This window comes from Gastrolobium bilobum, unplaced genomic scaffold (assembly GCF_033153095.1).
Source record: "Gastrolobium bilobum isolate Gb01-03AN ecotype WA unplaced genomic scaffold, APGP_CSIRO_Gbil_v1 utg829, whole genome shotgun sequence".
Classification (NCBI taxonomy): Eukaryota; Viridiplantae; Streptophyta; class Magnoliopsida; order Fabales; family Fabaceae; genus Gastrolobium; species Gastrolobium bilobum.
In genome coordinates, this window is record NW_026899533.1 from 356885 (window position 1) to 373212 (window position 16328).

General features: G+C 32.3%; 1 protein-coding gene across 1 annotated transcript; it reads left to right on the forward strand.

Moving 5' to 3' along the window:
* The first annotated feature begins 2654 nt into the window (after positions 1-2654).
* LOC133291055 (protein kinase PINOID 2) lies at positions 2655-4929 on the forward strand. Its single transcript, XM_061489235.1, has 2 exons — positions 2655-3297; positions 3922-4929. Exons 1-2 carry the CDS (start codon positions 2705-2707, stop codon positions 4769-4771), a joined length of 1443 nt encoding a protein of 480 aa, XP_061345219.1. The 5' UTR covers positions 2655-2704; the 3' UTR covers positions 4772-4929.
* Positions 4930-16328: the final 11399 nt, after the last annotated feature.

Below are 16328 nucleotides of genomic sequence, written 5' to 3' on the forward strand. Positions count from 1 at the left end.
ATAAGATGGATCAATCCCTTGAATATAAACTTGCATTATTCACATGAACATGTCATTAGATTACGGACCAACCCATAAAATTATTCATCACAACTGAGCATTTCTTCTAATTAACAGGGTCAATTCAAATAAAAGGTCTAGGTAGAGTATTTTTAAAAATCATGAACATACATAATTAAATTTTACTAGTACCACACCACTTTTGCCTAAGTATATAAAGATATTTCATACGTCTGAGAGGTGGACCATTGGTCCCAAGTAAGTGGCCTACATGGATAATTGGTTCACATGCATGGCAAGAATACCATAAACTAAGATGACTACGCTGTACTGTATGTCTAATAATTACATATACATTCATAAGCGGACACCTAAGCTATAGTATTAATGTTACTTGTTCTCTTCCCATCAAATTTCAAATTGAGGTGGTGAATTCAATTTGGACACGGGTTCTTCATGCATCCTCATTCTTCACTACTATTTCTTGTCACGGAATAATAATGGGCAGCAATTTATTGCTTTTTTTGGTTCAATTTGTCTTAATATATATATATATATGCTCCATGTGAGTTCGGCTGATCATTACAAGAAGAACCGAATCATCCAATACGGCAGAGTTTACGATGTCGTTTGCATGCTGCTTGTGCTTTGTTATTGGGGAATAAAAATCTTTGATATGCGGTACCACAAGCTTTAATTTTAAACACAAAGCGACGGTGCTTTTGACCAACCACTTTTGTTTGACAGACTCTTTTTATTATTATTACTATAAAACAGGGATAAAATGCATTTTCCAGAAAAATGAAGAAAATAAATGTCTTTGATTCATCTAAGTATGACATGCTATGCTTTAATTACTTTGACTCAACAAGAGTTCTACGGTTTTTTTTTTTTTTTTTTGGTAAGCTGGTTTATTTTTTCTTCATCTAGTCTTTGTTTGCTTACTTACGTTAATTTAATTAACAGTTTTTTACTTTTGTTCATATAATTTATCTCTAAAAATAAAATTTTATAATGGTATGGTTAGAGAGGCTAATTTGCATATGGGCATATAAAATGACTTTTTTTTTTTTTTATAAACGCATATAAAATGACTTTACTTGGTTCTTGGAGTACGTTTTGACACGAGAAATGTAAACCTCCTTTTATGTATAAATAATAAATTAATGTTTATTTTTACAGCATATATAATAAAATTAGCTCTGTGTTGAAAAAAAATTGTATGAAACTGTTTAAGATTAGTTTGAAAATTTTTAGAGCATAAGAAAATTCTCTATAAATAAAAAAGAGGGAATAACTGTTCACCAGTTTAAGAATGGAAGAAAACATGGAGAAAGAAAAGAATAAGACTGGGAAATTTCAGAAGAACAGATAAGATATATGTGGTTGTTCTGATAAGTTCAGATCTTTAAGTACTATAAATTTATTTAGACATGCATGTTTGTTTTATGTGATGTAAGCCATTGAAAGATTTTGTGTATTAAAATACAACTATTTTCCATTTTAAAATTAAATAATTATAAATTTTAAAAAAAATAATAAAACATTAAAATGTTATATGATAATATATCATTTTATTTTTTTATAAATGAAAATATTTACATGGAAAATTATTCACTGGCCGTAGCCTTCAAACCTCTAAAGAGACACAAGTGATGGAAATTAAAATAAATCCTAATATATTTAACTACAAAATAACATAATATATGATATATAATCTAGTGTAAAATAATAAGCCTTACATCAAATTTTAATCGTTGATTTTCATATATGTATCGATTATGATTTATTGAAAGTTAATAATTAATTAATAAATATAATCTAATAAATTATAATCGACAAAAATTAATAATTAAAATTTAATATAAAATTTAATATTTTTACAATGATATAAATTTATTTTCCCATATAATATAATAGAATACTAGAGTTTATGGGCATTTCACTTTTGAGAGAACAAGACCTAGTGGGTTCGTCAGCATGTGGCCTGATGACTGAGCTATTAGCATGCCTCTACAAAAAGAACGCCAAAAGCTTTTTAGACAGTTACTCTCCCTTTTGGACTTTAGTCGTTTCATTTTATACAATCCTACGATTGAAGAACGTGATGACGATCCAAAAAAATACCCCGATACCCTCTTCCCACCACTCCTTCTCAAAGAAAAATTTTATATGAAAGAAGAAAAAATCGAATAACCCAGAAATTATATTCAACGGCTCGCATAAAATCTAAAGATTCATTCAATCCTAAACGTTGCCTACCACATAGAATATTAATTTTTTTTTATTTTTTTTTTCAGGAATCTTCACTATTCTGCTTTTGACATTTTTTCTCTCTACTCTCTAGGATCAACATGTTGCTATCTTGTAGCCTCTCATTCAGTAAAAGATTCCTTTTTCTTAACATATTTATAAATACAAATATGTCAATTTTTTCTGTGAACATTATAAGAAAACGAAGTTAAATATGAATACGAAATTGAAAGTGACTTTTGTCGCTGAAATATGGGCTTTAATTAATATTTTTTTTTCATTACTGAATACTAATTAAATGAAACTTAATTTGTTATTGTTCCACGTCATGTTTCATCTCGCATGTGCATATAAACCCCACTTCAGGAACCCAATGTGAAAGAAAGCCCACACACACTTTCAAAAAACTCTCACACACTCACACGTACGTACATGTTACCCTGCACCCACCATGGCCATCACCGCCACACACACCAGAGATGAACCCGACTACGACAGTAGCTCCTCCTCCATCACCGCGCCGGAATCAAGCCGGAGCTGGATGAGCAACCTCAGCTTCAGCAGCCGCCGGCGCCGGAGCTCCGTCTCCGTTTGTTCCTCAACGACAGAAACCTCTTTGTTCCTCGGTTCACAAGCCAAGCCTCACAAGGCAAACCAAGCTGCATGGGAGGCCATGCGGCGGCTCCGCAGCGACAAGGGCCGTCTCGGACTGGACCACTTCCGCCTGCTGCGGCGGCTGGGAAGCGGTGACATAGGGAATGTGTACCTTTGCCAGATAAGGAACCCTGTGGTGGGGTTGCCACAGTGCTTCTATGCAATGAAAGTTGTGGACAGAGAAGCACTTGCCATAAGGAAGAAGTTACAGAGAGCAGAGATGGAGAAAGAGATTTTGGGTATGCTTGATCATCCTTTTTTGCCCACTTTGTACACTGAGTTTGAAGCTTCTCATTACTCTTGCTTGGTCATGGAGTTTTGTCCTGGTGGAGATTTGTACGCTGCTCGCCAACGCCAACCAGGGAAGCGCTTTAGCTTAACATCCGCTAGGTAAAATTAAAGCACTTTTTTTCCTTTATTAAGGTTTTCTAGACTTAAAACTTTAGACAAAGAGCTTCTATGTATATATATATATATATACATATATATATATATATATAAATAAAGTACAGGTTATATTTATAAATTTTTTTGTTTACAAACTATCTTGTCTTCTCCCGAGAGATCATAGTGTAATTTGTAAAAAATTTCAAAAAAAGTTTGTAAACAGATCCTTTCCCATATATGAAACGTAGTTTATTATGCAGAATAACAAGTCTTATATTAATTTCTAACCATTAATTAAAAATTTAGAATGAGATTAGATATAAGTAAAATTAATAGCCGAGATTAAAAATATAAGTTAGGCCGGTAAAAAATGATTTACCTTTAATATATATATATATTTTAATTGTGGGCGAATATTAGTAGTAGTAAAACTGTTCTTTCGAAAAGATTCAAATTTAGAAAATAATTTTTTTGTAATTATTTACAATGGTAAGATTGTGTATAAAAATTATCCTCATCTCACACTTTTTAATCAGGTTTAACTGGAGAGTTTATTTATATATATATTGTTAATTTATTGTAAGTATATATATCAAGGTACTAACAAAGTGTTAAATTGAAACATAGGTTTTATGCAGCTGAAACACTGTTGGCACTAGAGTATCTTCACATGATGGGCGTAGTGTACAGGGATTTGAAGCCGGAGAATGTGTTGGTAAGGGAGGATGGACACATTATGCTTTCAGATTTTGATCTTTCTCTCAAATGTGATGTTGTTCCCAAGCTATTAAGGAGTAAGACTAGATTGGAACGCAGTGTCAAGAGTACAAAGAGATCTGCACCTGCTTGCACTGCCCCCATGCAGCCTGTGCTATCTTGTTTCTCAGCATCAAGCAAGAAAAAGAAAGCAACAGTGACAACGGTTATAAGAGAAAATGTTGAAGTCCAAGAACTTGATCCAGAGCTGGTGGCAGAGCCAATTGATGCTCGGTCTAAGTCATTTGTGGGGACTCATGAGTACTTGGCACCAGAAGTGATATTGGGGCAAGGTCATGGGAGTGCAGTGGATTGGTGGACTTTTGGGGTGTTCTTGTATGAAATGTTATATGGTAAAACACCCTTCAAAGGTGAAAATAATGAGAAAACACTCCTAAACATCCTGAAGCAGCCATTGGCTTTCCCTAGAATTGCAGTGAGCAGTAGCAAGGAGTTTGAAGAGATGGTGAAAGTTCAAGACCTTATAAGTAAGCTATTAGTGAAGAATCCCAATAAGAGAATTGGAAGCTGCATGGGTTCTGTTGAGATAAAAAAGCATGAGTTCTTCAAGGGTGTTAATTGGGCTTTAATTAGATCAGTTAGACCCCCTGAGGTTCCTGCTGATATGAACAAGATTAGGAGTAGGGTTTTGCTACCTAAACTAAGCAGAAAAGACAGGGATCAGCCATATCAGCTTACTCATCATTTTGAATACTTCTAAGTTCTAACTGCAAAATGTATATAGTTCAGGAAAAACATGTTTCCACTCAAATGTGTTTCCCATTAAAGAAAATTAGGGGCTCTTTTCACCTTGTTTTTATTTTTATTTTTCTGTGTACTGATGAGAGAAAGATTTAGAATTAATGTATGACCAAGGCACTGTGCATTGAATTCACAATTTATTCGATCATTATAATAATATTGTTATGTCTCCACCTATAAATTAATTATCAGTAGTTGAGGATTTGTAGGTGTAAAAAAGTGGGATCCCATAATTGTCCTAATGTGATTTTCATGAAAAGCTTATGAAGTCATGTGATGACAATAATTACACTTCTCATTGCTGAGAAAATTGCAGGAAAAAAAAGGGAAAATCACTTTATTTTAACAATACTTTATAACATTGTATACTTTTTCATATCTGCGTATTCACGTGTCCTTTTCACCGAACGAAGAAAAGAAAGAAGAAGGAAATATTTTCTGGGTTCCTTTTTCTCATTCTTTTCGTTAAAATGTAAAAATGTAAATTATGGTCATTATCTACTACGCTTTATAATAAATTAAGGTTCTAAAAGCTGCTTTGAGTTTTATGATACACTTAGTTATATTCATTTAGGAGTGAGAAATGTATATAAATATTTCTTTCTCGAATCAAGGGGTAAGGTAATGAATGTCTGGAATTAGTTAATAATAAATTGGAGTAGATTTGGGAATTTGTTGCTAACAGTAATGATGAGGTGAGAGAGGAGAACAAAAAGAGTGTAGGCTGTGTGGACCATTTTGAATGCAGTAAAAAATGACTGCAATAATTGAGAATTTTAACATCTAAAGCCAAAGGAAACCAAATAAATCGTCTACCAAGAGGAATCCTTTACTCACATAAAGTATCAATAAATCGTCTACCATAAAAAAATAAAAAAGTACCAAAAAACCATACATTAATACATATAACTATGAGTCAGTGCATATGGATGACAACCCAAAGTTCTGGTGCTCTCTTCCATGGCAGCCCAAATAACAATGAACATTCATTAGGTATTTGGGATCCCTTATCTCTTTCTGCCTGCGTAGTGAGAAGAAAGGGACTATTTTCCTCTTTCCTATAAACATTTCATTTACACATGACGATGACAGCTGAATATCATATAATAAACTAGTATGACATATCGGTATATAGCTAGGGAGAACATTTGAATCATAATATATAATGGATGAGTTGTGATTATGCAGGGAATCTGATTTTCATATGCAAATGAATTTTGTTACTTTTTAATAAAGGTTAGTTTTACATTTAAAGAATAGGAAAATAACTTGTGAGAGAATAAAAAATACATACTAGCAACATAAGTTACATGATGAAAAATGGAACCACACCCCTTTAACTCAAATATGGTAGCCACTTTCTCCCTCCACAAAGTAGAGGGTTCCTAATTTGATCGAGCACATCCTCTGTCATTTAAGTGGTAACTTTTGTCATATATCACTAAAAGGAAGACAGCATGTCACCATTTAGATTTGCATTCTAATGGAGTACAGCATTAATGGGCAAGCATCAGCTTTTATCATATCATTCATGCTGTTCTTTAAACATGAATGAGCTGTAAATTGTATTGTCCAAATAGTCAAGTACTCAAATGACTTTTCTCATTTTCTTTTTGGTATTTTCTTTTTCAGAGATTAAATCTTACGGTGGAGAGAGTGAGGACTGAGGAGTTTTTGTAATTTGTTGTTTTGTTGACAGCATGGTTGAGGTTGAATCAATCTTATGCTTGTGACTTTAAGGCCGGTTGTTGAGTACCGGTAGTAATATGTATTAGAATTTGTTTCTAAAATTCCATGGGTTATTGGATAAAGATTGAAGAGGTGGAAGGGTATATAAACCTCCACCTCACCTCTCTAGTTTGCATATTGGGGCACATCATTTTTTAGGAACAGAGAGAATAAAAAGACACGATTGTTCGGTCGCGTATTGTGAGAGAAATAATATTTTTTTTACTTTATTTTCTATCCAAAATACCCTTGTCTTATCTATTGCTTCCTACTCCCCACCAAACTTTGAACCGGAATGGTGCGTTCGGTTATATAACCGAATCAGTACTAGTTCGTTAGTGGCGGTTCCGTGTCGGTACTGGTTCTAAACTTTGAACCAGAATGGTGCGTTCGGTGGTACTGGTTACAAACTTTGAATCGTAATGGTGCGTTCGGTTATATAACCGAACCAGTACTGGTGGTTCCAAACTTTGAACCGGAATGGTACGTTCGGTTATATAACCGAATCGGTACTGGTTCGTTAGTGCTGGTTCTGTGTGTCCGATCAGTTCGCCGACAGTTGTTCATCGTGTCCAATCAATGTGTATATATAGACGCCGCCAAACTTTGAATCGGAATGGTGCGTTCGGTTATATAACTGAATCGGTATTGGTTCGTCAGTGGCGGTTCCGTGTGTCCGATAGGTTCGCCGGCGGTTGTTCATCGTGTCTGATCAGTGTCTATATATGGACGGTAAACCCTTCAAAAAAAAAAAGATCCAAAATTTTCTGAGTCATTACTCTACCGAAATTTTTCTAAGTTATTCTTGTATGCATCCATACTCATACATACTGCCTTTGGCTTAGAAAAATGCGATTCTATCTGGCATTCGATTGTGTTCTTGGGGCTCTTGATTAATAGTTGCCATCATTCTTGAGACGCAAATCCTTTCTATCATAGGAGACAATTATTCATCAACCTTTGGCATCAATAGATGGAACAAATTGTCTTGAAAAGACAACTTTTGTTCGGCTCGAATTCTTCATCATTTTCTGCATCTGTTCTTCAAAAATACTATGAGTTTAATACAAACCCGAGCAGGAAAGGTGATAATGGTCCAATGAATAGAACTCAAGAACCAGAGACAAGGTTTATACAAAGACAGGGAGGAAGGGTGAGGACCAGATCTGGTGGCTTAAAGAATTTGTGTCTAACACACGTGGAACCTAAAGACAAAACACGTGGAACCTGAAGACCTTGTGATCCTTACACGCGACTCTAGAGGAGGGTGTCTACTATACATCATCTATTGGGCTTATCATGGGGGGCCCAACACCTTTGTTATTGATTCTAATAGAGTGAGTGATAAATAGGAATTCAGTTGCAATTTCTTTTTTTTTATCTAAATACTGGACAATTGATTTCTCTTCTTTCTCTTTTGTATTATGGAGTTTACGACATCCTCGAATTGGCGTCGGTGGAGTAATATTCAATTGTTTCTTTATCCCAAATGTCTTGATTGCTATCATTTTGGTGCTTTCATTGAGAGAAACTTTCGGTGAAAAATGGCAGAAGGAATTCGAAGCAGTATTAAAGTGGGAGCTATTGATGAGTTATTGAATTGATTGACTCACTAGGAGCAACAATTTGATGCACTAGAAAATTTGTTGAAGGAGATGAATATGAAGTTGACACCGATGGAAGCTAAGATGGAACAAGGCGTACACAATCGCATGAAATCTGAAAAATCATCAGGGAATGGGTTAGAAAATTTCTTTTGGAATAATTCATTTAAATGTGTGAAACTCTCGATTCCTATATTTGTTGGGGGAAATCTGGAACCATGGATCCACAAGAATCAACAATTTTACAAGTTTAATGACTTGATTGATCAAAAGGAGTTTATGCTTACCTCTTTCCATATGGACGGAGCAGCAGAAGAATGGTATCATTGGATGGATCGAAACAGAAGGTTGCGAACAAGGGGGGATTTTTGTGTGGCAATGTGATCCATATTTGGTCCTTCAAAATACAGAGATCTTAGAGGTGAGCTAAATCGCTTATCTCAACAAGATAGTGTAGAGGATTATTAGCTACAATTTGAGAAGTTGGTCAATCAGGTCATTGGCATTGATGATATTACGTTGCAAAGTAATTTTGAATCTTGATTGAAGGCTGAAATTAGGAAGGAAATAAGGATGACTTACCTGAAACAATGGAGCAAGTAATAGATTAGTAAAAATAGTTGAAGATAAATTGAATGATCGCACAAATTCAAAACACCTTACCTGCGAGGAGGAGCTCCTAGTAACCAAACTGGAATACTACCAACTCCTAATAAGGCAGTGACTGCCAGTCCTGGATCCGTGAAGGGAACAATCCCTGTCAAAAAGCTAACAGCTGCAGAAATGATGGAGAAACATGAGAAAGGTTTATGCTACTACTGTGACGAGAAGATTAACCGCAACTATGTATGCAAAGCCAAGATGTTCATGTTGATGATACAAGATGGTCCTAGAGAGGATGAGATGCATGATTTTTTAACTGTAGAGCATGACGTGAGCAATGAGAAGATACGAGGAGAGGAAGAAAGCATGCCTAGTATCAGTGGCGGACTGACACTAGTGTCTATGTCTGCACATGCAGACACAAAACTTTGAGAATTTTTTTTTAAAGGGGTGGGTGATTTAGGTAAGTAAGGAAGATTGAAAAAAAAGTAAACATAGGCCCAATCATGGTAGTTAAAATTGGGATCTTACTTAAAATTAGAAGGAGGATAAAAAATCATAAAAAATCATAAAATCGTAAAAGTGTTTGGAATTTTGATGAAATCGTTTTGATTAAAAAAATCGTAAAATCATAAAATCACAGATTTAAATCAGGATTTTAACTAATATAGGCCCAACCCAACCAATCCTTATAATTAAAAGCTTAAAACTTAAACCGTACCCCATTGCTTTGTCTCTTCTTCTTTTTTTGAATCATAAACCTTATTAGCTCCAAACCTTAATAGACATCGATGATTCCTGAAATTCAATCTTCATCAAGTGGAGGAGAATCGTACGGGACTTTTCACGTTTTTTTGTGAAGCAAAAGTTGCCAACTTTGGATCAAATATACATCAACAAGGGTGGATTTTTTATCATTATTTTTTGTATATTAAGTTAAAGTTTTCTTTTATTGTTTATATATTTTTTAATACATTTACATTTTTCTTTTTAAAAAATCTTCGGGGGCGCTGCCCCCGAACCCTCGCCCTAAATGTGCAAACATAAAAAAAAAAATATGGGTCCGCCAGTGCCTGGTATTAGTTTCCATGCACTAGAAGGGAAACATTCTACGAGTACCCTTCATGTAAAGGGAAGAATTAAAAAAAATGAAGTTCATATATTGGTGGATGGAGGGTCAACTCATAATTTCATACAAGGTAGGGTGGTGAAGTACCTGGGGCTGGAGATGCAACCTAAACCGAAGTTTCAGATGCTGGTGGGAAACGACGCAGTTATGGATTGCCTCGAAGTCTATCCTAAGATAATAATGGCAGTGCAGGGTCACCAATTTAATCCATATTTGTATGTTCTGCCCATACAGGGTGCAGAAGTAGTGTTGGGGGTGTAGTAGTTATCTCTGTTGGGAAATATCACCCTCAATTATAAGTAGTTGACAATGAAATTTGTCCATGAAGGAAAAGAAATGGAAACAAGGGGGATACTACCACAACTGCATAGGCAATGCAGTTGAATCAGTTGTTTCTTTATCCCAATTGTCTTGATTGCTATCAGAGTCCCATTGTTTTTATTCTTTGGTGCAGATTTATTTTTGTATAATATTGATACATCTTGACTACTCAAATTCTAACCATTGTGAAATCGTATATATTCCAATTTCTTAATGTATTACTCAATAACGCTATGAAGGTCATCACAGGCTAAAAGCCAATTTTATTTGAAGTCTTAGCTTCTCGTATTGAAATTCAATTATAAAAAGATGTAAGTAACCAACATGGTTAAGTGCTATAATAATTGGCACTACTAGAAAATACCTGTATAGTGACGAAATTGCTATAAAAATTTCGTCGCTAATTTCATACTCGCTACTATTTTCCGTCGCAAATTCTTTAGCAAACGATTTTGTGATGTAAGAATTGCATACCCTATGCAACTCTACCATGGTTAAACAATTGAATAAAAGAATCCAAAGACAAAGTTGAACTTTCAAGTGACAAAACTTGCGACTAGAAGTGCAACACGAAAGGGTAAAACTCAGTGGGCATTAATGATGCCTTAGGGGCAAACCATGCACACAGTAATAAGAATGAATAGTTAGACAACTAAAGGAGATATATGGCCTGGTACTTGCAACTTTTAAAGACTTAAACTAATGTTAATTGAGCAATATTCTTGTTGAAAATCATATTTTATTTTTCAAAGAAGTTAAACTGCATTAAATCGTAATTGACATTTGTAGTTACTCACGTTAAAAATAGACTGCAACCACGTGTGAACTTATTAGTAACGACAGAAATTTTAATCTTGAAGTCATCACTTTAAGAAAAACTTTTTTTTTTATTGGATACATGGCAAAATATTTTAAGAAAAACTTTATTAAATAATTACCGAGACTAAAAAAATCGCAAATGCTAATTTTTAGTTTGAATAATGAGTATGAGCTTGTTTACAAAAAACAAATAGTATGAGCTAGCTAGAGTTATATTTAAGTAAAAGATATACATAAACAAAAAAATATATTAGGGATTTGTATTTGTATATTGCTGATAGAGTGTAGTAAAATGAGTCTTTATCAAAGAAGTCGATCCAATGACTTATATTAGAATTAACGTAATGCAGACAATATTTTTATAGCTAATGGGTCTTATATTATATAGCCTAATGGCAACTATATATCCTAATCAAAGAGTTTTAGCGTTCAAGCGCCGGCAGGGGGGGGGGGGTTGAGGAAGGAAGTTTTAGTATTCAAGCTACGAGATTTCTCTACACTTTGTTTTCATTTCTCCATGTTAATCTCAATAGGGATCTCTAACTTAGAAAGGAAATAAAAAGCTATTTTTTTCAAACACAAAATCAATATATTAACTTAAATCTGTGATATTAGATTTGTGTCTGTTTTTTTTTATCGTGGTCAAATTGTGCTGTGCACATCTTTACTAATTTACCTTTCTAATCCATTCAAATGCAAATTATTTATGATGAAATTAAAAAATTTATAGCATAACCTTAAATAATTGTTATAGTTATAATTAATTTAAATATTTACTTACACGTTCAATACTAAATAAAATATTTGTTATTTACAAAAAAAAAAAAAAAAAAATATTTGTACATTAGGCATCACATGCAACTCTTCTATATAAACTTTAATACAATTTTATAACTTTATAGATTTAGTGTCTCCTGTTTCCCTTTTTTGGGTGTTATTTATATGGGTTTTATAATTCTCATTTAACATGAGAATTTGAATTTTCCTACACACACTTCGATTTTCGTGTCAACGTGGGTCCTACACATAATTTTTTCTAACATACGGGTCCCACATACTTTTTGTCTCTATAACATGAGAATTGAATTCTCATGTTGAATGAGAAATATAAAACCCTATTTATATAGCACTGTCTTGAATAATTAAATGATATAAACAGTTTTTATGACTTCACCTTATTTTGTGTTTCTTATTCTTTTTTATGTTAATTACAGTTTCTCTTTTTTTTATTTAAAATGTTTAAATAAAACACACACGCACACACATATAATGTTTACTTTTGATAAATTATATTGGAAAATAGGAAATTAGAAACGTCGATCCCTAAATAATAATTTGCTTTGTACCAAAAAAATAAAATAATAATAATAATAATAATAATTTGCTCAGGAAAAAAATGTTTATTTTCCTCCATATATGGAAATTTTGTTGTCATTTTATTTGCGTTTGAATTTTATAGTATAGTTTGAAGTTTGAACACATGCATGCATCGTCTTTATTTGACTAAGAAAGTTTGTTCGCATCCCATAAAGGGTCGCCTCCATAGTCCATACGTTGAATTTGATGTCTATGTGCTCTTTCTCTTGAGAGGGACCGGTATTAATTTACCATATAAATTCCAAAACAAAATGGTTAGAGATAATGAAAGGTCTCTTTATTAGAGTAATTTCTAAAGGACCTCTACTAGGAGACTCTAGGGGAGGAAACCAGAAAGTTAGGTTAATTCTTATCTTAAATGAGTCTGATCGGTTTTTCAAAAATCATATTTGAATTTGATCTATTTATCTGATATACTTTAATTATAAGAAAGCCTTTAAATAAGTTAATAAATCTATCTCTATATCGGATAAAGAATCTAAATCTTTAAAAAGACTAATAAATATGTAATCTTAAGGGAAAAATTGTTTTTCATTTTAAAGAACGTAATTTTATGTCATTTTAAATAAAATTATTATATCTTAGTGATTGTTTATCTTCTTTCATACACAAAATCAGGAGTGGAAATAAAAAGAGAGTATTATGGAAAAGAAAAAGTAAACAACCATCAAAACGCAGTAATTTCATTTAAAATAACATAAAATTGTGAAAATGATAAATATTTTATCTAATTTTTTTTATAAATACTTTACATAATTTTAAGATATTACAATATGTTACCAAAAAAAAATAAGATATTACAATAAGAATTTAATGTATTATTATTATTATATATTTAATAAACAGGGAATAATACGCGGGGAATGTCCTAATATAAATACGCGGGGAGTATTATTATTATTATTATATCCATCTCTCCTCTTCAGTCTCCAAAAAAAAAAAAAAAATCTGTCTCTCTTCTTCTCTTAATTCCTCTTTCACCATAAACACTCTTTTTACTTTTATTTTTTATTTATTTTTTATCATTGTAGGCCGGAAAGTTATCTCTATGATTCTATCTACTATCTTTCTGTTCCATGGTTTGAGTCTCGAACTCTGATTTTGGCATTATGAAAGATGGGGTTTGATTTTCTCATGTTAAATGAGAATTCAATTCTCATGTTGTAGAGATAAAAAGCATGTGGGACCTATGTGTTAGAAAAAATTATATGTAAGACTCATGTCAGCACGAAAATCGAAGGATGTGTATGAAAATTTGAATTCTCATGTTAAATGAGAATTATAAAACCCATAAAAGATATATCATATATCATATTATATAAGCGCTGTAGTCTTTATGGAGGATCACTAACACAGGCAATGACACGAAACTTAAACAACCGGCTCAAATTTATTATTATTATTTTTTTAATTTTCTCTTTAATCTAATATTAGGCTTCATAGGAATTCAACCTAGTACTCTATGATTCATCAATAGACAGCAATAGAGTGTGGGTATTCAATTAATTATGCCACGTGAATATATGTCCATTTGACGTTGGCATCCCAATGACCCTATGAATATATGTCCGTGTTATAACTTATAACTAACTGATTAACCAATTAAAATAATGATTTAGTGTTTGTTAATTTAATTGTGATTGGACATAGTGAAAATGGTAATGATTAAATAATAAATATATAATTTTAGTATTATATAATAAATTAAGAAATAAATTAAAATAAAATCACAAATTAGAGACTCAAATTAGTAACAAGAAAAATTGAGTTATCATAAAAGACTTACATGAACTCAATTGTTCTCACTTCAACAATATTTTTAATCTTAAAAATTATATAACATACATTTAACAATACAAACAAAGAAACCATTGCTCTCTATGCAGCTAATTAAGAAAGTATATAAGGAGATATGAATCCAAGAGACAATTGATCCTGATAAAAGAGTCAGGTGTCTTTTGGACTAGTCTGTGTAAGCTTGACCTGAGTTATTTATCATGAATATTGTTAGATACATATTTGAATTTATGTAAAAGCTTATTTAATAAAAAGATTTCAGATTTTAATTTAAAAGTCTAATCTTAGAGCCTATTAGACTTGGCCTGACATATTAACTCTTATTGTTATTTTATATTTTTTACAGTACTCATTTATTAAACCCAAACTAATTTTCACTTCCTTTTCGTGGCCCATTATCATTTCACTTTCTCTCCCTCACTTCACTCCATTATTTAAACAAAAGGTATTAATTTACTTAATTTAAATTATCTTATATCTTATGATATTATAATTGAATGTCAAAAATAATTTGACTTTATTTTATGTAGGAGGAGGCAATATCGCAATATACTAAATTGTTGATATGAGTATATTAAATTTTTTACACAGAACTTGTAGTCTATTGTTTTTTTGAATATGTAAAATTTTGTACTACTTTTATTGGTTAAACAGACTTTTTGAATTATTTTGTTCTATATTATACTGTTTAAATATACATTGAATTTATGAATTTTTGTGGAACTATTAGTGTTGTAGATCGTATATTCTGTTTGGATAAATTTTTGTTGTCTTATTTTTTTTTAATAGGCTAACAGGCTAAGTCAGATTTTAATTTTTGCAAATAAGTTAGGCCAGTGATGGACCTAAAAAATATTATTTATGTCTGCATATTTAGTGGCAGGGGTTCTGGGGCAGCACCTCCGATTTTTTTTTTAAAAGAATTTTAAATGCAAGAATTAACTAAACTATTACAATAGAACAATTACAAAAGTATTCTTCTATTATTTATAGAAAAAATGTTTGTCCTTTTAAATGACACAAATTATGTCATTTTACTCTCACAAAGAGATAGGACCCACACATTTATTTATTTTTGTCCACTCTCTCTTTTCCATCATTTATCTCTTTCTCTCACTTAAAATGACACAACTTTATATCTTTTAAAATGACACACATTTTTCCCATTATTTATTCCTTGAAAATATTGCATTATGGTAGCATAAGTGTTTTGGACCTACCTACTATTTATTTTATTTTATTTTTTTCCTTAATGGTAGCATAAGTGTTTTGGACCTTCTAATTCATGTGCTTGAAAATGAGTTTACTTTCTAAGACTTGATTGTTGCAGCCTCTAGTCCGCAACTACCGTAGTTTCTACTAGGGGTGTTCATCAACCGATCCAAATCGCCTCAAATCGCGGTGACCGAACCGAAAAACCGATAACCGAACAAACCGAAAACCGAAAAATCGAAAACCGAAAAAAACCGCAATTTTTAATTGGATTGGATTGGTTTTCGGATTGCTTAATGAAAACCGATCCAATATATTAATTCCCCTCTACTTACTTTGGTCTTTCTCCAATCGTAATCCAAAAATTCCTAAACCCAAGACTCATTAGCCCATCAACTAAACCCAAGAAAAAACCTAATCACATCTCATCAACAAAATTTCATCTGCGTAGAGCTTCATATCTCAATGTCCCCAAAAAAAATTATATTAGCGTTTACTGATACTTTTGTATTTCAAATTTTTTTTACAAAGCCAATATATATACAAAAGATGTTATCTGCATGAAACAAATTTTAGGATTTTCAAAAAACCGAAAACCGATCCAATCCAAACCGAAAAAAATTGGATTGGATCGGATCTGATTTAAAAAAAAAAGTCCAAACCGAATGAATGATTACATGGTCAAATCGAAGGGATTGGATTGGATGATTTTTGATTCCAAAACCAATCCAATCCAGCGAACACCCCTAATTTCTACGTACAATTCATATAACAGCTAAGTTTTTTTTTTTTCATTGAGTTACTTTATCAAATAAAAATCTTTATTAATTCCTTGAACGGATATTATCTTAATAAGTTTTTATGGGTCATGAGATAGGACAATTCCTAAAGTTAAAAAATAAATAAATTACAAGACAGATCAACAG

Coding starts and splice junctions, on each gene's coding strand:
- LOC133291055 (XM_061489235.1), top strand. CDS start 2,705: ATGGCCATCACCGCCACACACACCAGAGATGAACCCGACTACGACAGT. Junction 3,298..3,921: donor TTTAGCTTAACATCCGCTAG/GTAAAATTAAAG, acceptor ATTGAAACATAG/GTTTTATGCAGCTGAAACAC.